The sequence below is a fragment of the Pseudophryne corroboree genome, chromosome 4 (assembly GCF_028390025.1).
Source record: "Pseudophryne corroboree isolate aPseCor3 chromosome 4, aPseCor3.hap2, whole genome shotgun sequence".
Classification (NCBI taxonomy): domain Eukaryota; kingdom Metazoa; phylum Chordata; class Amphibia; order Anura; family Myobatrachidae; genus Pseudophryne; species Pseudophryne corroboree.
Window position 1 is genome coordinate 217,942,103 of NC_086447.1, and position 26,144 is coordinate 217,968,246.

General features: G+C 43.6%; 1 protein-coding gene across 4 annotated transcripts in view; it reads right to left on the minus strand.

Moving 5' to 3' along the window:
- Positions 1-3,893: 3,893 nt before the first annotated feature.
- FAM124B (family with sequence similarity 124 member B) overlaps positions 3,894-26,144 on the minus strand; it is a 59,262-nt gene continuing 37,011 nt past the window's right edge. For 2 of the 4 annotated variants that reach the window (XM_063915921.1, XM_063915918.1), the window contains exons 3-4: positions 10,755-11,513; positions 3,894-6,081 (exon numbers count right to left, since the gene is read on the minus strand). In XM_063915921.1, the coding sequence (XP_063771991.1) occupies positions 5,533-6,081; positions 10,755-11,483 (1,278 nt within the window). In that variant the 5' untranslated portion in view covers positions 11,484-11,513 and the 3' untranslated portion in view covers positions 3,894-5,532. Of the gene's footprint in view, positions 6,082-10,754; positions 11,534-18,125; positions 18,365-26,144 lie in introns of all 4 variants that reach the window. The other 2 variants (XM_063915919.1, XM_063915920.1) reach the window with 2 other exon arrangements.

Here is a 26,144-nt window from a genome sequence, read left to right on the forward strand (position 1 = left end):
ATCCTCATCATACATGTCGACACAGCAGTACCGACACACAGCACACACACAGGGAATGCTCTGACAGAGGACAGGACCCCACAAAGCCCTTTGGGGAGACAGAGGGAGAGTATGCCAGCACACACCAGAGCGCTATATATCACAGGGATATCACCTATAGAGAGTGTTTTCCCTTATAGCTGCATAATATATATATATACTGCGCCTAATTTGAGCCCCCCCCCCTCTCTTTTTAACCCTTTTCTGTACTGCAGGACTGCAGGGGAGAGTCAGGGAGCGATCCCTCCAGCAGAGCTGTGAGGGAAAATGGCGCCAGTGTGCTGAGGGAGATGGCTCCGCCCCTTTTTCGGTGGGCTTTCTCCCGCTATTGTAAAAGTTCTGGCAGGGGTTAATAAACACCTATATAGCCCCTGGGGCTATATATGGTGTCAGTTCGCCAGCCAAGGTGTTAATATTGCTGCTCAGGGCGCCCCCCCATAGTGCCCTGCACCCATCAGTGACCGCAGTGTGTGGTGTGCATGAGGAGCAATGGCGCACAGCTGCAGTGCTGTGCGCTACCTTGGAGAAGACAGAAGTCTTCAGCCGCCGATTTTCCGGACCACCTTCTTGCTTCTGGCTCTGTAAGGGGGACGGCGGCGCGGCTCCGGGAACGGACGACGAGGTCGGGTCCTGTGTTCGATCCCTCTGGAGCTAATGGTGTCCAGTAGCCTAAGAAGCCCAAGCTACCACCACTTAGGTAGGTTCGCTTCTTCTCCCCTTAGTCCCTCGGTGCAGTGAGCCTGTTGCCAGCAGGTCTCACTGAAAATAAAAAACCTAACATATACTTTCTTCCTAGGAGCTCAGGAGAGCCCCTAGTGTGCATCCAGCTCAGCCGGGCACAGAAATCTAACTGAGGCTTGGCGGAGGGTCATAGGGGGAGGAGCCAGTGCACACCAGATAGTCCTAAAGCTTTCTTTAGATGTGCCCAGTCTCCTGCGGAGCCGTCTATTCCCCATGGTCCTTACGGAGTCCCCAGCATCCACTAGGACGTCAGAGAAAGACTAAATTGCCCCCCCTCGGCCCAGTTCAGGTATACACACACAGCACATATACACGCATACACACTCACACATATATACAAATACACACACAATAAAATACACACAACCATATGCACACTCACACATTATACCACTTATAAACACATATCCACATATATACAGACACATAGCCACGTATCTACATACTCACAGCCACATACACACACACACTGTATACACACACACCTCTTTCCTCCATCAGTTCCCTCTTCTTGCAAGTTGCGGGACGGCCAGGGTGTCTGCATGCAGGAGCCGGAGCTCGGCAGCTGCACCTTCAGAGGGGTGAGAGCCAGCCAGCCATGCCGTCATCAGGTGGGAGCCGGACAGCTGCACGCTGTCGGGGGGCAGGAGTGGGTAAAGTGTGTTTTCATCATGCGGGAACCGGAGCCGGCCAGCCGCATGTGTCAGGGGACGGGAGCCTGGCAGCCAGGGTGTCATGCAGGAGGTGGGAGCCGGAGCCAGGCAGCCGTACTGTCACCTGAGGCAATGGAAAAGGTGCCCCGTTCACTGCTGGAGCCCGGCGGCATCCGACTCCATTGCCTCCCAGACTTCCACCACTGATTTTAGTGATGTCCTGCAATAGGTTTTTGTCCGGCTCCTCTTCCTGACCTGGTGATCTGTAGATCACCCCAATACAAAGAATCGCCCTCTCCCCTGTGTGTTTATATGGTCACCCAAAGGGCGTCATATTTTTCTTCAATACTGTGTATTATGGTAGTATTTATGCTTTTTTTCCCCCATACATTGCTACCCCTCCTCCAATTCTTCCCATTCTGTCTGTTTCAATAGAAAACTATTGCCCAGGGAGCTAAAGTACACCACGGTGGAAGAAGAGTGCTTGGCTATCAAAATGGGCCATTGCAGCCCACGTTATCATCCACTTGCCTGAGAGATTTATGCTGGTAATAGATCACATGCCCCTTCATTGGATGTATACCAATAGAAAGGTCAGCGGTAAGGTGACCCGAGGGTTTGTGGCTCTTCAGCCATTTCGGTTCTCAGTGAAGAACAGCACAAAGATTCTGCATAAAAATGCAGATGCCCTCTCAAGAAACTATGCGCTCTCTGAGGTATTTAAGTGTGCTTCATTTTGGGGGTGGAGATGACTGATGCCAATGAGTGGCCAGGGTATAGCTAGCTGGTTTTATATCTAGTGAAATACAGGGTTACAGGTATTTTGAATGTTTGCTGTTTGGAGCTGAACAAGCATGCTGTCTGTTTCATATGTCTATATCCACAAAGTGGTCAGCACTTCACTATAATGTCACTCTAGCACCTAGGTTCCTTCCCAGAAAAAACTATCTATGGGTTCAAACTGCTAATAAGCAAGCGTTTCTATTTGTGTCAGTACTTGTAACTTTTATTGTATTTTTATTAGTGTGTGTATGGTGGAGGGTCAAATGATTGGAATCACTACTCTCAGTGATGACCTCATTGAGCTGAGAAATTGTCATGGAGAGTGGTCTCATGCAAAGAAGCCAGCATTCACAAGTGGGTGATGGTATTTACGTGAGTAAGTTGTTTTATTCTTTGTACTCCTGATGACAGTGTGACGTAATATAAACACAACGTTGTGATGTTGTGAGTGCTTATTACTGTATTAAGGATTCATGAGTGCCGCACCGTATGAGAATAAATGCCCAGGAGAGTAGTATGTCAGTCGACAATGCAGAACACATTTATTGACTGGCATATATTAGACCAGGGGGTATATTTACTAAGGTCCCGATTTTGTCCTAGTTTTTTTTTTTTCTTTCTAAGTGTCATCTCGGGAATTTACTAAACACAAATCTTTGCAGTGTTGGGGCTATTCTTTTTTTTTTTTTTTTTTTCCCGGCTGAGGTCACAAATACGAATGAATAGACCATCGGTCAAACACGCCTGCTTTTTGATACAACTCGGTAATTTACTAACAATTCGTATTCTCAATCACTGCCGACAATTGCCAAACACTGCCGGGAAAGTTTAGATATTGTAAAAAAAAAAAAAGTTTTTAAATAGACCTGCTTTTTGGTGGTGTTCAGATAGTCATGCATGGATCAGTGAGATCCGTGCATGTTTATCTGTGGAAAGGGGTCTGAAAGAGTTAGAAATCAGAAAAAAAAATTGCGTGGCGTCCCCCCTCCTAAGCATAACCAGTCTCCGGCTCTTTGAGATGGCCCTGGTTGTTTAAATACCGGGGAAAAATTGAATGGGGTCTCCCCATATTTAGACAACCAGCACCGAGATCTTGGGCCGGCCCTGGTTCCAAAAATATGGAGGACAAAAGACGTAGGGGTCCCCCATATTTTCAAAACCAGCACCGGTCTCCACTAGCCGTGAAGATAATGCCACAGCCGGGGGACACTTTTATATAGGTCCTTGCGGCCGTGGCATTACCCCCCCCCCCCCCCCCAACTAGTCACCCCTGGCTGGGGTTCCCTGGAGGAGTGGGGACCCGTTAAATCAAGGGATCCCGCCTCCAGGCACCCAAGGACCAGGGGTGAAGCCCAAGGCTGTCCCCCCATCCCTGGGTGGTGGATGGGGGGCTGATAGCCTTTGTTTGTGTAAAATAAGAATATTGTCTTTTGTTGTAGAACTACAAGTCCCAGCAAGCCTCACCCACAAGCTGGTACTTGGAAAACCACAAGTACCAGCATGCAGGGAAATAACGGTCTGCTGGTACCTGTAGTTCTACAACAAAATAAATACCCAAATAAAAACAATACACGTCTTTTGTCCCCCTTATTTTTGGAACCAGGGCCGGCCCAAGAGCCCGGTGCTGGTTGTCTAAATACGGGGGGAACCCAGTCATTTTTCCCCCGGTATTTAAACAACCAGGGCCGGGTCAAAGAGCCCGAGGCTGGTTATGCTTAGGAGGGGCGACCCCACGCAATTTTATTTACATTTTTAACTGTTTAAATACTTCTCATGCTGTACACAATGAAGCCCTGCACGGATCTCATTGATCCGGCCGGGCTTCATTGTGTTATGTCGGGCAGTGTTTTACTAATCACTCCCGTAAAACACTGCCCGACAATACGAATCACATCGACTTGGAAAATATGAAAAACTCAAACTTGGCAACTTAGTAAATTACCGAAAATAATTTCAAAAAGTTGCAGAAACAGACAGCCGATAAAATTTGAGTTTAAACTCCCACCAATTCGTCAGGAACACGAATCTTAGTAAATAAAACCCCAGGTGTGGTCAGTCCGGTCATTTCTATTAATTGCCCAGAATCAGTAACCGAGAATGCTGCAATATGAATTTTTTTTTTTTTTTTTACAAACTTTTTTTTTATCTCAAGGCAGGTTGGATACTTTTGTGGTGCCTCCTAACCAAATAAACAATGATAATAATAATAATAATAATAATAATAATAACAATAATAATAGTAAACTCACAAGGAAGGTGACTTGACAAATTGAAAAACAGGAGGTTTTAAAGACATCTACTGGTGACGTTTGTTATTCACAATGGATCTGCAGGCAAAAATACAGAACTGCACATTCTCCACAACCTCTGAAATCCATTTTTTAAGTTGAAAGGAACGTGAGCTACTTTAATTAAATAGAAATCACTGTCATCTTATTAAAGTGGCAGATTAGTGAAATGTTTAGATATTATACACTTGCTTCCCAACCATAGTCACATAACGAGGTCCATGCCTGCCCCAGAAGCCGGGACACACTCTTCCTCCCCCCTGTATCGGTGCCCAAACTTTCTCATGACAGCCATGACCATGCTAGTTGCTGATTAGCATGTGAATATCATCCCAGCCACTCTGCTAATCAGATGCTTCCGTGTGGAAAGATTTTGGGGGTCACTCCGACCCGTTCGCACGCAGCGTTTCTTCGGGTCAGGACTGCGGCTGCGCGGTGCCCGTGCGTCGTTGCGACGCCACCAGCGCAGAAAGTGATCGCAGCGGCGGTCGCATGAAGACTGACAGGCGGGAGGCGTTCCGGGGCCGTTGTGGTGAGGCGGATCCAGGCGTTTGGAGGGCGGATGTCTGACGTCAATCCCGGAACCTTCATCGCTGGTTCCGTCGCTCAGGGTAAGTAGGTCTGATCCTGGTCTTGTTTTGCAGGAAACTTGTTTAGCATAGCAGAGCTGCACAAGCGATCGCAGCCCTGCTATGCTAAAATACACTCCCCCATAGGTGGCGTCAAGTTGATCGCACGAGCAGCAAAAAGTTGTTGCATGCGATCAACTCGTAATGAGGGCCTATGTTAGGGAAGACTTGTATTCCACTAGACTGCCATAACTATCTAGTTAATTAAATAACTTAGTGCTGACAGGTACTTTTTAGTGATAATTTTATGGTTTTTTTTTGTTTTTTTGTTTAAATCTTGAATTACTTTTTTTTAGATGTAAATTCAAACTGAATTTTTGAACCAGCTTAAATGGTTACTGTCGTGAAAGCAGTTTACTTGTGCAAATGTAAGGTGAATAAGTTCAGCGTTAGCTGACATCAAATGAAAAATTCTTCTCCGAGCCTCTTGCTATTGCTATGGTGCCTCTGAGATCTCTCCGGGAGAAATATTTTTGTTCTGATGTCAGGTTCTTTGTTCCCTTTAACAGTAAGAGGGAAATTAGGGTCTCCTTGTTCAGAGGGTAGATCTTGGATGTCTTTATAAACTGGATCAGAAACATGACTGTGTTCATAAACTGACATGCTTCGCAGGCACCTTGATAGACTGTAAATAGGAGGCATGTGGCGTCTCAGACTCATAACTCTATGTCCAGTGTCCACATTCATTTCTGTCTCGTCTGGGTGCCTTGGCATCAGTTTAAGACAATCGCTATCATTAGTACCATGCAAGTTTTGTCTTTGATCTGTCGTTTCGCATGTTGTTTTAAAAAATTCTTTAAATTTCTGGTTTCCTAGCCCAATCTGCTCCTCCGAGTGTGTGCTTTTGGTTGGCCTGGTACATGAAGATAACTGAGCAGAGCAGAGATTTGATCGTAACTCAGGAGCAAATAGATCACCTCCTTGTGCCACTGTGTTGCTGTCCACAACCTAATTACAAAAACAAAATGTTAAATATCATTCCAAAATCAAAATACAAAATGTTTTTAGTCTAAATCAGTAACCGCAAAAATAAGTTTATATGTACAAGGGGTGTTACTCCTTTGTGGAGAGCATTCCAATGTTTTTATTTGTTATTTTTACTGAGCAATTTTTTTCATTTGTTTTTAACTGGTGTGGAATAGAAGTTCCACACTGTCTTGATCAACAGTCATTAGGTCGACCCCATATGGTCAACATTCACCTAGTCAACAGGGTCAAAAGGTCCCTTCCCCTCCTCTCCTGTTACCCAACTTTCAGTCACCTCTGCCTTGCCATTGGCTTACCACCCTGCCACTCAGCCCTGCTCCCTTCTTTCTCTGTCACCTCACTCCCATCCCCATCACACTGTACTCCCTCCCTGCCCTCCTCCTTCAGTTTTCCCTCCTAGCTTAGTAGCCCACACCAACACTACACCAGCTTTATCCCTGCCATCCAAATTAATCTCACCTCAGCACTACAGCAACCGTGATAACCACTTTCTCATCTCTCCCACAAACTCACACCCACTATCTTGTGCCCTCTGGAATGCAAGATTTGTATGTAACAAACTAGTCCCCACCCATGACCTTCTTATATTCAACTCCCTGCATTTCCTAGCCATTACGGAAAACTGGAAAATCCCCTCTAACAACACTTCTCCTGCTGCTCTCTCTGCTGGGGTCCCCACATTCTCACACACACGCCGCCCCCCCCCCCCCCCCCCAACTCGTACTCCCAGAACCATCCCTTACATTCTCTACATTTGAGGTCCATGCTATACACCTCTTCCAACCTGCTCATCTTCGAGTAGATGTAACTTACCATCTCCCTGCCATCAAGTTCCTTGACAACTTTGCTTCCTGGCTTCCTAGCAGACTTACTCCATTACAAACTTGTGCTCTCAACCTTTAGTGCTGCCCTTTCTTTCGCTAAATTGTTGTACTTAAAGAACCTCATCTCCTCCCTGTCTTCAAACCACAGGCGCCTTTTTGCCACTGTCAACTCTCTCCTCTGCCCACTCCCACCTCAACTCACTTCCTCACTCTCTGCTCTTGACTTTGCCACTTACTTCACTTCCATTCTCACATGTATCTGGCGAGGAAGTTCTGGTCCTCATCCATTTATCTCCCCCTCTCCTGCCTCCTCAGCTCCCTCTCTCCTTCTGCCTTTTCCCATCTTGCCCACCTCCTCAATATCTCCCTCTTGTCAGGGACTGGCCCATCTGCATTCAAGCATGCACTAATCTTCCCTATTCTTAAAAAACCTACTCTTGATCCACACACTCTCTCCAATTACCGACCCACATCTCTCCTCCCTTTTGCCTCCAAACTCTTTGAGTGTAGTGTCTACAACCGCCTTACTGCCTTTCTTTCCTCACGCTCACTGTTTAAGCCATTTTAGTCTGGCTTCCATCATCTTCACTCCACTGAAACTGTCCTCATGAAAGACTGCAATGACCTCCTTTCTAATAAATTCAAGGTTCTGTTCTTAGTCCTCTCCTTTTCTCTCTCTCCTTTTCACCTTAGTTTGCATTAAGTGTGTAGCAATAAAAAAAAATTTAATTAGTTATTTATTCTGATGAACATCAGTTTTAAAAACTGAAAGCTTACAGCTAGTTCCCCTAAGGGTTTAGGTACACCTTCCTGAACTTTATGTATCTAAACACCTGAAAAGCAAATCAGGAACATAAAGTAGATGTTATCCAGTGCTTGTGTTTACAGGTTTGGACTGTGTACTCAGATGGCTGCATTATGGGGTGTTATGCAAATGACAAAACTTAGGTGAGTGTATTTAGAAGGGTAAAATAAAGGTTTACAAACTAAAAAGAAGATATAAGGCTTTTCACCTCTTCAGGTGAGCTCATTCGCTCTTTTGACTTACAATATCATCTATATGCTGATGATACTCTAATCTACCTTTCCTCCCCTGACCTCTCTCCCACTCTCCTCACTCGTATCTCCAACTGTCTCTCTAATACCTCTTCTTGGATGTCCCAACGTTTTCTTAAACTCAACATGTCTAAGACTGAGCTGATCATCTTCCTACCCTTCCACAAAACCTGAACTCCCACAATTTAATTATCTATTGATGGCACTACTATCTCCTCTAGCCCCCAAGTGTGTTGTCTTGAAGCAATCCTTGACTCCGTCCTCTCCTTCAAACAACACATTCAGAACCTCTCGCAGTCCTACCATTTCCATCTCAAAAATATTTCCAAGATCAGACTCCTTCTTACCCAGTATGCGACTAAGACCATAATCAACTCACTGGTCATCTCTAGACTGGACTACTGTAATCTTCTCCTATCTGGCATCCCTGAAAACACCTCTCTCCACTCCAGTCTATCCTCAGTGCTGATGCACGGCTCATCTTCCTCACCAAATGTACCATGTCCACCTCCCCTCTCTTACAAGCCCACTACAGACTCCCCCTTGCCCTTCAGAATCCAATTCAAGCTTCTCACACTCACTTACAAACCCTCAACCACTCTGACCTTATCTCCCTTTACACTCCCACCCATTCTCTTCACTTCGCTAATGCACGCTTACCTCCTCTCACTCCTACCACCAAGATTTTGCACTTGCTGCTCCCTTTCTCTGGAATTCTCTACCTCTCCCTCTCAGACTCTCCACAAAACGTCAAACAGGCTCTCAAGACCCATTTCTTCACCAAGCTAAAGCAAACTCTCATCCTAAGCCATCTGTCCCATACTCACTGTCTACCCCATCTGTGTCACTCCTCTCTGTCTGCCCTTCCCCTTTAGAATGTAAGCTCTCATGACCATGGCCATCTTCCCTCATGTGATTTTTCTTCTCTTACTTAAACTATCTTCTACTCCATACTCCCTTCGACCGAACCATGGTGGTCATTCCGAGTTATTCACTCGTTGCCATTTTTCACAACGGAGCGATTAGGTGGAAAATGCGCATGGTACGCAGCGCGCATGCGTTCTGTAATTTAACACAAAACTTTGGAGATTTGCAGAAGCTCGAGCGACGTTTTTTTATTGCTCGAGTGATCGTAGTGTGATTGGCAGGAAGTGGGTGTTTCTGGGAAGTAACTGCCCATTTTCAGGGAGTGTGCTAAAAAATGCAGGCGTGCAAGGTAAAAACGCAGGAGTGGCTGGAGAAACGGGGGAGTGGCTGGCCGAACGCAGGATGTGTTTGTGACGTTAAACCAGGAACTAAACTGACTGAGGTGATCGCAATCTAGAGTAGGTCTGGAGCTACTCAGAAACTGCATGAAAATTTTTAGTAGCAGTTCTGCAAATCTTTTGTTCGCTATTCTGCTAAGCTAAGATACACTCCCAGAGGGCGGCGGCCTAGCGTTTGCAATGCTGCTAAAAGCAGCTAGCGAGCGAACAACTCTGAATGACCACCCAAATCCCTCAGTTTTCTGCCACTCTAATACTTATTTCAGTGCCATCTGCTGATGCAGCTATGGCAATATACCCTGTACTTGTCCTATAGTGATGTAGCTAATACTACGACTGTCAGGGTCCCGGCAATCAGAATACCAACTGCCGAGAATGCCAACAGCTGCGCCAGGGGGCTATTCCCACTGGTGGGTGTACACGACACTCATAAAGTGGGAATAGAACCTGTGAGCGAATCGAGCCCACAAGGGGCTTTCTAGTGCTCACCCCACTGCCGGCATTCTGACGGCCGGAATCCCGTGTCAGCATATTGACTTCCCCAACCTGTCCTATACGGTCTTGAACAGTAAGTCACTGTTTTCTTGTTTTGCTTATGTACTTTGTAATTGGGCGCTGCGGATCCCTTGTGCCACCAAATAAAGGTTAACAATAATAACACCAAAATAACACCAACAACAGCTTCGCTTATTTTAAAATATCTCGCTACCTGACCTATCTGCTCTGCACAAGCTCTGCGTCTCTCATCCACATGCATTACACGCTCCCACTTATGATTACAGGCTGCACCCACTTTGTGGAACGCTCTCCCATGAACAATAAGACTCTCATCTAGTCTCAAAACTTTCAAGCATTCCCTGAAAACTCACCTCTTCAGACAAATTTATCAGATTCTATAACCACCACCATAACTTCCATAAGCAATCCTACCAATTACATCCCCTCTATACAGTCCTCACATAACCTCACATGTTTTGTCCTTTACTTTCACATCTTCCTGACCCCAAGCCAACATTGCCATGTGACCATATCATACAGCCCAAGAAGAACCTGGCCGGACCATTATGCAATAGATAGAACCTATCCTTGTGTATCAATGGCTATTTCCCATAGATTGTAAGTTTGCGAGCAGGGCCTTCCTACCTCTATGTCTCTCTATTATTACCCAGTTTTGTTTTATTACTGTTGTTCCAAGTGTAAAGCGCAATGGAATATACTGCGCTATATAAGAAACTGTTAATAAATAAATAAATAAATAAATAATAGATAGAGTATATGGCAGAGAACATCCGTGATCTCTAGCGGGAGAATACAATTAAAATAAAGCAATATAAGCCAAACTCTTTTTATGAAATGCAAATACAGTATATTATTTTATACAGCATATTAAAATAATGTTTTGATTGCAAATTTCCCTTATCCCTTCCCTTACCAAAGTATATGTACTAAAAAACATAGAAAAACTTTTTTTTTTACCAAGGATCATTACCAGAAGTAAGATTTTGTTGCCATCATAATCTTGGGTTTGCCAGCGTGTGTCACTGATTGGCATACAAGGGTAAGGTAGCAAGGGAACCAGTTGTCCTATGGCTTGTATGATGAACTGAAGAGCACAGGAATCTTTCACTTGTACAGACACTCCTGGGGGCAGCTGTTTTAAGGAGAACTGTATGGATGTGTGTCTGGTAGACTGCAATACAAAGGAGCAGAATCTGGCCATCTGGCTGGTTGCCTCCATCCTCAGAATCATTTCATAAAGTCTCACTGCATCCTCATAGTTATCATAGCTACAGTATAAGGTAACTCTTAGGATCTCTGCGCCATAATGCACCCGTCTTATTCCCCACACTGGCATGTGGGCATCCAGACAGTAAAAATCATCACATGTTTGACTGATTGAGGAGGATGGACCTTGGTTATGTTCGGGGTTGATGTGATCCCATGGTGGTAGCTGGAAAAAGCTTTGCAGGAGAGATATCCTTTCTTCACCTAGGTCTTCACGAAGGAAGAGTGTCACAGAGATCCCTGGAAATTCCCGTTTTCTCCGGCGCTCCACGTAGCGCTGTACTGGAGCTGCCCGCTCAGACACCAGAAAGAGTTGAGTATCAAGGCCCAATCCATGGATAAGCCGATTGATTGCTTGCTGGAACACCACAGAGTGACCAGAGCTGGCAAGCAAGTGAATGGTGACAGGCAGAACAATGTGTCTGCTGCTCATCTAAAGGCCGTTTAGCAGAAGATGTTATTTCTGGAATGAAATAGATAAAACTTACTTTTTAATTAAAGTGAATTTCCGCTTCCAGACAACTTTTATACATTGGTTTGTACATGACTTCATGTAAGTTTTACTATATACATTGCTATATTATCTAGCTTTCTCCTGTGTTTATACAAATACCTTTATATCCCCATTGACTGATTGCTTATTGACCTTGGATACGACCCAACACAGCTATGCACTATTTATTGGATTTAATTTTTTTCATTGAACACTTTTATCCTGTATCTGGTAACAAAAATAATTGTGCATAACCTATATAGTAACAAAAGAAACACTAATAATCTAAAAAATAAAGCTGTATATTTAGTAAAAGAGGCAGCAGGGGATGTATGATGTAACAGTGGTTCCTAAACTCGGTTCTCAAAGCATGCTAATAGCTCAGGTTTGAAGGATATCAATGGTTCAATACAGATGGTTTAATCAACTTGAATGTACTCTACTAATTAAAGTAACCTATGCACAAATAAGGATATTCTTAAAACCTGGGGCAGAATGCATCAATCTCCTAGCGCCGTGCTAGGTATGTTTTTACCGGTAATTGTGTTCATTGCTTATGCATCACGTCCTTTTAAAGCACTTGCGTTGTCTTGGTCTCCCGCATACCGGTCTGTCTCGCACCCCAGTGGCTTCACGGCTCTCCCTCATAGACCTCTATGACACGCCCTTCTTCCAGTTATACATATACGCACAGTGCATCAGGATAGTATTCACAGCGCTTCACTTTTTCCACATTTTGTTATGTTACAGCATTATTCTAAAATGGAATAAATTCATTTTTTCCATAAAAATTCTACACACAATACCCCACAATGACAACGTGAAAAAGTTTTTTTGAGATTTTAGCAAATTTATTAAAAATAAAAAACTAAGAAATCACATGTACATAAGTATTCACAGCCTTTGCTCAATACTTTGTTGATGCACCTTTGGCAGCAATTACAGCCTCAAGTCTTTTTGAATATGACGCCACAAGCTTGGCACACCTATCTTTACCTATACCTCTTTGCAGCACCTCTCAACCTTAATCAGGTTGGATGGGTAGCATCGGTGCATAGCCATTTTCAGATCTCTCCAGAGATGTTCAATCGGATTCAAGTCTGGGCTCTGGCTGGGCCACTCAAGGACATTCACAAAGCCACTCCTTTGATATCTTGACTGTGTGCTTAGGGTCTTTTGCTGAAAGATGAACCATCGCCCCAGTCTGAAGTCGAGTGCTCGGGAGCAGATTTTCATCCATGATGTCTCTATACATTGCTCCATTCATCTTTCCCTCTATCCTGACTAGTCTCCCAGTTCCTGCCGCTGAAAAATATCCCCACAGCATGATGCTGCCACCACCATGCTTCACTGTAGGGATGGTATTAGCCTGGTGATGAGCGGTGCCTGGTTTCCTCCAAACATGACGCCTGGCATTGACGCCAAAGAGTCTCATCAGACCAGAGAATTTTGTTTCTCATGGTCTGAGAGTGCTTTAGGTGCATTTTGGGAAACTCCAGACGGGCTGCAATGTGCTTTTTACTTAGGAGGCCAGAATGGTGGATTGCTGCAGAGATGGTTGTCCTTCTAGAAGGTTCTCCTCTCTCCACAGAGGAATGTTGTAGCTCTGACAGAGTGCCCATCGGGTTCTTGGTCACCTCCCTGACTAGGACCCTTCTCCCCCGATTGCTCAGTTTAGACGGACGGCCAGCTCTAGGAAGAGTCCTGGTGGTTCCGGACTTCTTACATTTACAGATGATAGAGGCCACTGTGCTCATTGGGACCTTCAAAGCAGCAGATATTTTTCTCTACCCTTCCCCAGATTTGTGCCTGGAGACAGTCCTGTCTCAGAGGTCTACAGACAATTCCTTTGACTTCATGCTTGGTTTGTGCTCTGACATGCGCCGTCAAGTGTGGGACCTTATATAGACAGGTGTGTGCCTTTCCAAATCATGTCCAATCAACTGAATTTACCACAGGTGGACTCCAATTAAGCTGTACGAACATCTCAAGGTTGATCAGTGGAAACAGGATGCACCTGAGCTCAATTTTGAGCTTCATGGCAAAGGCTGTGAACACTTATATACATGGGAATTCTTAGTTTTTTATTTTTAATAAATTTGCAAACTTTTTTCATTTTGTCATTATGGGGTATTGTGTGTGGAATTTTGAGGGGGAAAAATGAATTTAGTCCATTTTGGAATAAGGCTGTAACATAACAAAATGTGGAAAAAGTGAAGCGCTGTGAATATTTTCCGGATGCACTGTATGTGTGTGTTTGTGTGTGTGTGTTTATGTGTATATGTGTGCATATATATATATATATATATATATATATATACACACACACACACACACAACAGTAGTGTAATTGGTGCCTCTATTTGGTTATAGTCCTAGACCAGGGCTGGCCAAACCAGTCCTCGAGATCTACCAACAGTTCACATTTTCCAGACCACCTAGCTGGTGCACAGGTGTAGTCATTACTAATTAAGATGTGCTGCATTCATTTACTAACTGACAATTCTACAGATCTCCAGGAGGTCTGGAAAACATGAACTGTTGGTAGATCCCGAGGACTGGTTTGGCCACCCCTGTCCTAGACCATTAGATCCATCAGTCTCAGCCACCTTCTAGATGGAATATATTATTCACAATCAAATATTCAGATATATAAAAAGGCTACACTTAATACAAAGATTTAGTAAAATACATAAAAATATGATGATAGCAATTCTTAATATTTGGACTAATATCCTTTAAGTCTCTTCACTTGATTCATATAACTTGAAGCTATATATATATACATATATATATATATATATATATATATATATATATCATACAGTATCTTCACTATGTGGAAAAGACAGCACTCTCCAGATTAAAGTTTCAAAAAATCAAAAAGTTCGTATTTATTATAAAGTCTATCTCACAGTTTCCAGGAAGTGTCCAACGTTTCGGTCCACACCAGGACCTTTTTTACAGCAACAAAAACATCAGGTACAGCAATGCAGCATAAGTCAAATGAAGTAGGAAAACTGGAGTACCGAATGAGCCTCACAGGCCCCTATTTTATACCCTGAAAGGGCGCCATTCCCGCCTCCAGTGACGCCGGAGACGGGGTGGAACGCAAGGTGGAACGCAAACATCACTTCGGGTAATACCGGAAGTGAGTCGCGCTATATTAACAAGTCATAACTAAACTTTAAGTGCCGCACTACATGACATTTAACACCTCTAATGTGGAACAGGAAGCTCAAAGTGAGCTGGAGCACAAAGGGGGAACCACTACAAGTTGCGCCCTTCACGCCCAAGCCAGGTGAGGTGCCTGGTGGAACGCATGCTGGCACGCAGGCGTCACTTCCGGTGTTTACCGGAAGTGAGCCGCGCTACACAACTGAATAGTGAGGCATACACTAGCGTACATAGAAGGTGGGGCACCATAGGAGAGCATGTATTAGGCACAAAGACGGGGCAATTCACATTATTTGAATGGTGCCATTTACGTCGGAGCCAAGTGGAATACATAATGGAACGCAGACGTAATTTCCGGTGATACCGGAAGTGGGCCGCGTCACAGTGATAGGTAGCAGGAATAAATGTCTATAATGTACCTACATCATGTAGGTAACTATTGGCCGATAAACTTGGAGATCCATATGAGTTAACCCATTGATAATGGGTATCACAGTGGGATCAACATAAATAGGGTATAGATAGAGACCTGTGAGGTCACTATGAGGAAAAACATACGTGTAAAGCAGGAAGAGGGCCGTATCATCACGAGTTTGTATAGAAAGCCCACAGACAGAAACACTCTGCTACTCTCTAGTAGTCAACATCCACCGGCCTTAAAATACAACCTCCCAGTTTCGCAATTCCTCAGGGTGATGCGGAACAATTCAGAAAAGGACACCATGGAGAGCCAACTATCAGAGATGACCACGCGGTTTGTACAACGAGGCTACAAGAAGGAGATAATTGCAAGGTGTTTGCTGAAAGCCAGGAAGAAGTTTGCTGAGCCGACCATCAATACTCAGGGCACATCAACCACAAATCGGATGGTGTTTACCACCACATACAGTAATCAATCCAACAAGATCACCAGATCAATCCGTAAACATTGGCCGATCCTTACAACAGATGACCACCTTAAACTGAAAAAAGTACTCCCCCGATGATGGCCTATCGTAGAGCATCAAACCTTAAACAGCTGCTGATGAGACCCCTGATTGAGCACAGTCCCTCCACGACACATACATGGCTCCATGAACAACGCCCAGGTTGTTTTAAGTGTACAGGCTGCACTACCTGCAGAGGTATGCTCACAGGATCATCTTTTCCACATCCCCACTCTGGACGACCGATAGCGATTAAATACAGATTGCATTGTTTGATGGACCACCTTATCTATATTCTAACTAGCCCATGTGGACTCTACTATGTCGGGATGACCTCCAGGCGATTCCGAGACAGGTTGGCCAACCACAGAACTTCTATCCACCAAGCAATCACAACCGGGACAGCTACATTGCCAGTAGCCCGGCATTTCATGACATCCCGACATCAGGTATTGGACCTCAGATCGAAGCTTATTGACTGGATCCCCCCACCACCTCGAGGGGGAGATTGTACCCTGCTGCTCAGTAAGAGAGAGAGTTCATGGATTTACAGATTGGACACTATTGCCCCTAGGGGCATGAATGAAAACAACCCGTTGTCAATTTTCTTGAAATAACTTTTGAAACTTATATGTACATCATCACCCCATCCTACGTACCCTTGTAGATACACGTTATGTTTTTTCAGTGTGATTAGTTTGACACCACTCTTGTAATATTTTGCATTTTTCTGTTACAGTGCTTTACACGTATGTTTTTCCTCATAGTGACCTCACAGGTCTCTATATATACCCTATTTATGTTGATCCCACTGTGATACCCATTATCAATGGGTTAACTCATATGGATCTCCAAGTTTATCGGCCAATAGTTACCTACATGATGTAGGTACATTATAGACATTTATTCCTGCTACCTATCACTGTGACGCGGCCCACTTCCGGTATCACCGGAAATTACGTCTGCGTTCCATTATGTATTCCATTTGGCTCCGACGTAAATGGCACCATTCAAATAATGTGAATTGCCCCGTCTTTGTGCCTAATACATGCTCTCCTATGGTGCCCCACCTTCTATGTACGCTATTGTATGCCTCACTATTCAATTGTGTAGCGCGGCTCACTTCCGGTAAACACCGGAAGTGACGCCTGCGTGCCAGCATGCGTTCCACCAGGCACCACACCTGGCTCGGGCGCGAAGGGTGCAACTTGTAGTGGTTCCCCCTTTGTGCTCCAGCTCACTTTGCGCTTCCTGTTCCACATTAGAGGTGTTAAATGTCATGTAGTGCGGCACTTAAAGTTTAGTTATGACTTGATAATATAGCGCGACTCACTTCCGGTATTACCCGAAGTGATGTTTGCGTTCCACCCCGTCTCCGGCGTCACTGGAGGCGGGAATGGCTCCCTTTCAGGGTATAAAATAGGGGCCTGTGAGGCTCATTCTGTACTCCAGTTTTCCTACTTCATTTGACTTATGCTGCATTGCTGTACCTGATGTTTTTGTTGCTGTATACCTTGAAAAAGGTCCTGGTGTGGACCGAAACGTTGGACACTTCCTGGAAACTGTGAGATAGACTTTATAATAAATACGAACTTTTTGATTTTTTGAAACTTTAATCTGGAGAGTGCTGTCTTTTCCACATAGTGAAGATACTGTATGTTGTACTATGGGCCCCATCTTTCATTAGGTTGGACCTTGATTGGCACCCCAGTAATTGCCTGTATTACGTGAGAGTGCAGGGATTCCTATTATATATATATATATATATATATATATATATATATATATATACATATACATATACATATACATATACACATATAGCCAAACTGGTTTTGCCTTGGTATGCCCCTTTAAAAAAATCGTCCGGGTTCAGCCACCATCCCGTACGGCCGCTGAATTTGTGTGTCATTACATCTGGCCCCTAATTTAGGCCATGCGCACTACACTAAATGCTGACACATATACATCGCGGAGGCTGCTTGCTATCGCAGGAACCGCTATGGTGAGTGTCACTTTCTACACACCAGCATAAAAGGAGACTAGAGCACCGCGAGTAGAGCTGTAATATCGTGACGAATAATAATGCATTGTGCCCCTGCACTGTTAGGGTGCCTGGAGCACCGATGTTTAGGAACCACTACTTTATTAAATTAAAGGGCATATCATGTACTAAGCCTTGGAAAGACATAACATTCCAGCCAATCTGCTCCTAAGTGTAATGTTACAGGCTGTTTGTTTTTTTTAAATTACAGTTAGAAACTGGTTGGTTGCAGTGACGTGCAGTGAGGTCTTTGGTTGGGGAGGCATTATATATATATATATATATCAACCGAATCATGGCACTCTGCGGTCTCATTCAATCAATAAAACACAGCTCCAAGAAGCTTGTAGCGACGTTTCGGCTTTAATAGCCTTTGTCAAGCATAATAACCAACACAATTTAACAATCATAAGTGCTCAATTTAAATACCCTTACCCCTCTCCACGACGCCACGGACTCCCTCCCATATCCGGCCGCGTCACTTCGACTTCCGGGTGCACCGCTCCGCTCACACCGCCTCCAATCGCTGTGCGTTGTCATGGTAACACACAAACATTGCCGGAAACGCTGGCCCTCCTGTACAGTCCACAGCGATCGTGTCCATGTGTCACGGTACAGTACCCCAGAGTCGGCAGACGTCCCACTCATCAACGGGATCAGGAGATCCATGGAGTCTGAAAAGAGCATACAACACCCATGAGTAATGTGTACCAAAAAACAAACATGTTAAAATCATTACAGAACATAAAAAACTCAGCTTAGTCACTAATTACAATAAATCATTGATCAGAGCCCTACCAAGTAAACAGAACCAATTTGTGCATAATATCATAATTCAAAAAATTCTATCTTTTGAACCACATCAAAGAAACACACTTAGGTTTAATTGCTCGTTAAGCCCTCTTGGTTTCACTGTGTCTAGAAGGTGAATCCACTTCGTTTCACATTGGAGTAATTTTCTGTGTCTGTTACCCTGTCTTCCATCATCTGGAACATGATCAATGATCATGTGTCGAAGATTGGCCATATTGTGTTTGGCCTCTTTGAAGTGTCTGGCGATGGGTTGATCAGATCCCTTGCCACTAAGTGCCGCTCTGATGGCGGATCTGTGCAGGGCCATGCGTTCACGACATGTACGTATAGTCTTCCCCACATAACATAACCCGCAGGGGCATTTAATCAAATAAATAATATAAGAGCTAGTACATGTAAGAGCATGTCTAATTTCATATCTGCGGCCAGTATGTGGATGAAAGAAATATTTTCCCGCTGTCATGTGTCCACAAGTGGTGCAACCAGTGCACTTGTGGCAACCATTGCTGCGTCTACTAACACCATCTAGGGATTGTAATTGTTTAGTGATGTCGGCATGTACCGTCCAATCACGAATATTCTTCCCTCTTTGATAACAATGTCTAATGGTGGAGTGTTTAAGACTCTTGATGTCACTTTGAACTACTGGCCACAAATTAGTACTAGACTCTCTGATCTTATTGTGCGCTACAGTATATCTATGTACCCAATTCAGCGTTCTCTTAGAGTTATCCTTAATTTTTTTCTTCAAAGTACTTTCCCTCAACTGTAACCTGGCTTTAGTTCTAGTAGAACTGATGGTATCATCTCTGTACCCACGTTCTCTAAATTTGGTGGTCATCATCTCAAGGTTCTGTTCAAACACAGTTTCATCACTAGTGATTCTTCTGGCTCTCAAAAATTGAGAGTATGGCAGGCTGTTAATGGTGGCCTGAGGGTGAAAGCTGTCAGCTCTCAATAATGTATTTCTGTCCGTTTCTTTTGAAAAAATACTCGTGTGGATATTATTATCAATGTCTAACCTAATTTTAACATCAAGATATGTGATCTCTTCACGACTGATGGTATAGGTAAATTTGATGGGACAATCTAAACCATTGATATGCTCAATTAATTTCAGTAATTCTGCATAAGTACCATTCCAGAAGAGAATCACATCATCTATATAGTGTTTATAAAACACTATCAAATCTCTCACCTCTCGGTTGAAGAACAAAGATTTTTCCAATACTGACATGTAAGCATTGGCGTACACCGGGGCCACAGGAGACCCCATGGCACACCCAGAACATTGATTATAATACCGACCATTGAAATAAAAATAGTTCAGTTTAAGAACTAATTCCAGTAATTCAAGAAAAAAATCTAAATCCGGACCCTCATATAATGGATTATCCCTCAATAACAACTTCACTGCCTCAAGACCTCCAGAATGAGGGATGTTTGTATATAAACTATTGATATCTAAGGTACACATCCATGTATTATGAGGTAGTTCTCCTAACTCTCCCAATTTGAGCAATAAATCCGTGGTATCTCTTAAGTATGTGTTTCCCACCTGGACGCAAGGCTGAAGATAATGATCTAAGTATTTCGATATATTGTTAAATAATGAATCCCTTGCAGACACAATGGGTCGTCCAGGTGGGTCACACATACTCTTGTGGATCTTATGGAGCGTATAAAGGAGCGGCAACATAGGTGTATCCACTCTCAAAAATTTGTGAGTGTCAGCATCAATGATGCCATCCTTATTCGCCCCATCTAAAATGGCATCAATCTCTGCTTTATATTGGTTGGTAGGATCAGCAGTTAGTGGAAGATAGACACTTTCTACAGATAACTGCCTATAAATCTCCTCACAATATTTGTCAACGTCCATCAATACCACCCCTCCCCCCTTATCTGCAGCTCTGATAACAATGTTGTTATTGCTGCTTAGTCCCTTTAGTGCTGACCATTCTTCTTTGGTCAGATTGTTTCTATGGGGTTTGGGCGTCTTCTGATCATTCACCACTAATGAGTCCAAAGATTTCATGAAGCTTTGTATGGCAATGTTATTGGATGTGGGATCATACTGAGACTTCCTCTTGAATATGAACCCTCTCTCAACATCTTCTGGATCATCCTTATCATTGAAGAATTCCCTCAATCTCAGTTGTCTACCCAGTCTAAACTGTTCCACCTTCCATTCAAGTGAATCAAAAGGGGTTGTGGGCACAAAACCCAATCCCTTGCTCAGTACAGATTTTTCAGCTTCAGATAATACATGCCTCGAGAGGTTGAAGACTACTTCTTCGACTTGATGTACTTCTTTCCTTTTCCACCTGCATTGCCCCCCCCCCCCCCCCCTCCTCGTGTGTTTCCTCTTCCCCCGTACCCAGCACGGGTTTTCACTCCTAGAGGGGGCTTCCCACCAGATGCTGTCGGCCCATCGATGTCAGTAGAGTCCTCACCTGAAGAGGAAGGTATGTCACTGAAGGAAGTGTGCTCTCTATATCCTTGTCCTCTTCTATTGTTTAACCATCTCTTTCCAGTATAATTTCCTTCTTGGCTTCCTGAAAGCCATCTGTATACACTCATTTCAGTATAGTCTTGGTTGACTCTTTCAAACTTTCGTTTTTTAAAGGCTACCAATTCCTTTTTGTAAGTCGTGACCTGCGAGTTAAGTTTGTCCAGCCAATTACAAGCATGATCTTGCGTTAATTGTTCCTTATACTCTTTCTCCACATCTTGGATTTTACTTCTCACTACTTGTAGTTCAGGGGCTGATTCCTCAACTACTAACGTCATTAAATCTAGGGAACACTTGTTTAGCACGGCTATCCACCGCCGCACGAACTACTTGTTGTAACGTCCGATGGTGGGCGTGTTCCGTACCCTAAACCCCCTGGGGATCTTCTTTTCTCTGATATACTCGGAGAGTGTAATTCCGTGAAGTAGATAATCAATTTCTTTCTTTCTGTGTTTCAGCAAAATATCATATGCATCATTATTAGTAATGGTGCCCTCGGCATCCACAAATCTCTCCTTAAATAATGCTGCCTCCATCTCATTCTCAGAAAATGAAAGAACTTCCCCTATGGGGACATCAGTCCATGAAAAACCACTTGTGTGATCCATATTGCTTGTAACTGTGGGGCAACCACAGTTAACACTGGACAGGACACACAAACAGTGCAAAAATCGTGGCTATTGAGCTCAGTCTCTCTTACACATGGTGTAAGCGAAGGGTATCAACAAACAGCGTGGGTGCTCCGGGTTTCACGGGTTATCCATCAGATAAATCTGAACAAACCCTATATGCAAGCTAGCAACCGGCACTCTCACTTCCAACATCACCTGCCGCGGTGCCCATTAAGTGTATGAACAGTTCAGCCGAATCATGGCACTCTGCGGTCTCATTGAATCAACACAGCTCCAAGAAGCTTGTAGCGACGTTTCGGCTTTAATAGCCTTTGTCAAGCATAATAACCAACACAATTTAACAATCATAAGTGCTCAATTTAAATAAGTGTGTTTCTTTGATGTGGTTCAAAAGATAGAATTTTTTGAATTATGATATTATGCACAAATTGGTTCTGTTTACTTGGTAGGGCTCTGATCAATGATTTATTGTAATTAGTGACTAAGCTGAGTTTTTTATGTTCTGTAATGATTTTAACATGTTTGTTTTTGGTACACATTACTCATGGGTGTTGTATGCTCTTTTCAGACTCCATGGATCTCCTGATCTCGTTGATGAGTGGGACGTCTGCCGACTCTGGGGTACTGTACCGTGACACATGGACACGATCGCTGTAGACAGTACAGGAAACGTTTGTGTGTCACCATGACAACGCACAGCGATTGGAGGCAGTGTGAGCGGAGCGGTGCACCCGGAAGTCGGAGTGACGCGGCCGGATACGGGAGGGAGTCCGTGGCGTCGTGGAGAGAGGTAAGGGTATTTAAATTGAGCACTTATGATTGTTAAATTGTGTTGGTTATTATGCTTGACAAAGGCTATTAAAGCCGAAACGTCGCTACAAGCTTCTTGGAGCTGTGTTTTATTGATTGAATGAGACCGCAGAGTGCCATGATTCGGCTGAACTGTTCATACACTTAATGGGCACCGCGGCAGGTGATGTTGGAAGTGAGAGTGCCGGTTGCTAGCTTGCATATAGGGTTTGTTCAGATTTATCTGATGGATAACCCGTGAAACCCGGAGCACCCACGCTGTTTGTTGATACCCTTCGCTTACACCATGTGTAAGAGAGACTGAGCTCAATAGCCACGATTTTTGCACTGTTTGTGTGTCCTGTCCAGTGTTAACTGTGGTTGCCCCACAGTTACAAGCAATATGGATCACACAAGTGGTTTTTCATGGACTGATGTCCCCATAGGGGAAGTTCTTTCATTTTCTGAGAATGAGATGGAGGCAGCATTATTTAAGGAGAGATTTGTGGATGCCGAGGGCACCATTACTAATAATGATGCATATGATATTTTGCTGAAACACAGAAAGAAAGAAATTGATTATCTACTTCACGGAATTACACTCTCCGAGTATATCAGAGAAAAGAAGATCCCCAGGGGGTTTAGGGTACGGAACACGCCCACCATCGGACGTTACAACAAGTAGTTCGTGCGGCGGTGGATAGCCGTGCTAAACAAGTGTTCCCTAGATTTAATGACGTTAGTAGTTGAGGAATCAGCCCCTGAACTACAAGTAGTGAGAAGTAAAATCCAAGATGTGGAGAAAGAGTATAAGGAACAATTAACGCAAGATCATGCTTGTAATTGGCTGGACAAACTTAACTCGCAGGTCACGACTTACAAAAAGGAATTGGTAGCCTTTAAAAAACAAAAGTTTGAAAGAGTCAACCAAGACTATACTGAAATGAGTGTATACAGATGGCTTTCAGGAAGCCAAGAAGGAAATTATACTGGAAAGAGATGGTTAAACAATAGAAGAGGACAAGGATATAGAGAGCACACTACCTTCAGTGACATACCTTCCTCTTCAGGTGAGGACTCTACTGACATCGATGGGCCGACAGCATCTGGTGGGAAGCCCCCTTTGGGAGTGAAAACCCGTGCTGGGCACGGGGAAGAGGAAACACACGAGGAGGGGGGGGGCAATGCAGGCGGAAAAGGAAAGAAGTACAACAAGTCGAAGAAGTAGTCTTCAACCTCTCGAGGCATGTATTATCTGAAGCTGAAAAATCTGTACTGAGCAAGGGATTGGGTTTTGTGCCCACAACCCCTTTTGATTCACTTGAATGGAAGGTGGAACAGTTTAGACTGGGTAGACAACTGAGATTGAGGGAATTCTTCAATGATAAGGATGATCCAGAAGATGTTGAGAGAGGGTACAAATTCAAGAGGAAGTCTCAGTTTGATCCCACATCCAATAACATTGCCATACAAAGATTCATGAAATCTTTGGACTCATTAGTGGTGAATGATCAGAAAACGCCCAAACCCCATAGAAACAATCTGACCAAAGAAGAATGGTCATCACTAAAGGGACTAAGCAGCAATAACAACATTGTTATCAGAGCTGCAGATAAGGGGGGAGGGGTGGTATTGATGGACGTTGACAAATATTGTGAGGAGATTTATAGGCAGTTATCTGTAGAAAGTGTCTATCTTCCACTAACTGCTGATCCTACCAACCAATATAAAGCAGAGATTGATGCCATTTTGGATGGCGCAAATAAGGTCGGCATCATTGATGCTGACACTCACAAATTTTTGAGAGTGGATACACCTAGGGTGCCGCTCCTTTATACGCTCCCTAAGATCCACAAGAGTATGTGTGACCCACCTGGACGACCCATTGTGTCTGCAAGGGATTCATTATTTAACAATATATCGAAATACTTAGATTATTATCTTCATCCTTGCGTCCAGGCGGGGAACACATACTTAAGAGATACCACGGATTTATTGCTCAAATTGGGAGAGTTAGGAGAACTACCTCATAATACATGGATGCGTACCTTAGATATCAATAGTTTGTATACAAACATCCCTCATTCTGGAGGTCTTGAGGCAGTGAAGTTGTTATTGAGGGATAATCCATTATATGAGGGTCCGGATTTAGATTTTTTTCTTGAATTACTGGAATTAGTTCTTAAACGGAACTATTTTTATTTCAATGGTCGGTATTATAATCAATGTTCTGGGTGTGCCATGGGGTCTCCTGTGGCCCCGGTGTACGCCAATGCTTACATGTCAGTATTGGAAAAATCTTTGTTCTTCAACTGAGAGGTGAGAGATTTGATAGTGTTTTATAAACGCTATATAGATGATGTAATTCTCTTCTGGAATGGTACTTATGCAGAATTACTGAAATTAATTGAGCATATCAATGGTTTAGATTGTCCCATCAAATTTACCTATACCATCAGTCGTGAAGAGATCACATATCTTGATGTTAAAATTAGGTTAGACATTGATAATATCCACACGAGTACTTTTTCAAAAGAAACGGACAGAAATACATTATTGAGAGCTGACAGCTTTCACCCTCAGGCCACCATTAACAGCCTGCCATACTCTCAATTTTTGAGAGCCAGAAGAATCACTAGTGATGAAACTGTGTTTGAACAGAACCTTGAGATGACCACCAAATTTAGAGAACGTGGGTACAGAGATGATACCATCAGTTCTACTAGAACTAAAGTCAGGTTACAGTCGAGGGAAAGTACTTTGAAGAAAAAAATTAAGGATAACTCTAAGAGAACGCTGAATTGGGTACATAGATATACTGTAGCGCACAATAAGATCAGAGAGTCTAGTACTAATTTGTGGCCAGTAGTTCAAAGTGACATCAAGAGTCTTAAACACTCCACCATTAGACATTGTTATCAAAGAGGGAAGAATATTCGTGATTGGACGGTACATGCCGACATCACTAAACAATTACAATCCCTAGATGGTGTTAGTAGACGCAGCAATGGTTGCCACAAGTGCACTGGATGCACCACTTGTGGACACATGACAGCGGGAAAATATTTCTTTCATCCACATACTGGCCGCAGTTATGAAATTAGACATGCTCTTACATGTACTAGCTCTTATATTATTTATTTGATTAAATGCCCCTGCGGGTTATGTTATGTGGGGAAGACTATACGTACATGTCGTGAACGCATGGCCCTGCACAGGTCCGCCATCAGAGCGGCACTTAGTGGCAAGGGATCTGATCAACCCATCGCCAGACACTTCAAAGAGGCCAAACACAATATGGCCAATCTTCGACACATGATCATTGATCATGTTCCAGATGATGGAAGACAGGGTGACAGACACAGAAAATTACTCTAATGTGAAACGAAGTGGATTCACCTTCTAGACACAGTGAAACCAAGAGGGCTTAACGAGCAATTAAACCTAAGTGTGTTTCTTTGATGTGGTTCAAAAGATAGAATTTTTTTAATTATGATATTATGCACAAATTGGTTTGGTTAACTTGGTAGGGCTCTGATCAATGATTTATTGTAATTAGCGACTAAGCTTAGTTTTTTATGTTCTGTAATGATTTTAACATGTTTGTTTTTTGGTACACATTACTCATGGGTGTTGTATGCTCTTTTCAGACTCCATGGATATCCTGATCCCGTTGATCAGTGGGACGTCTGCCGACTCTGGGGT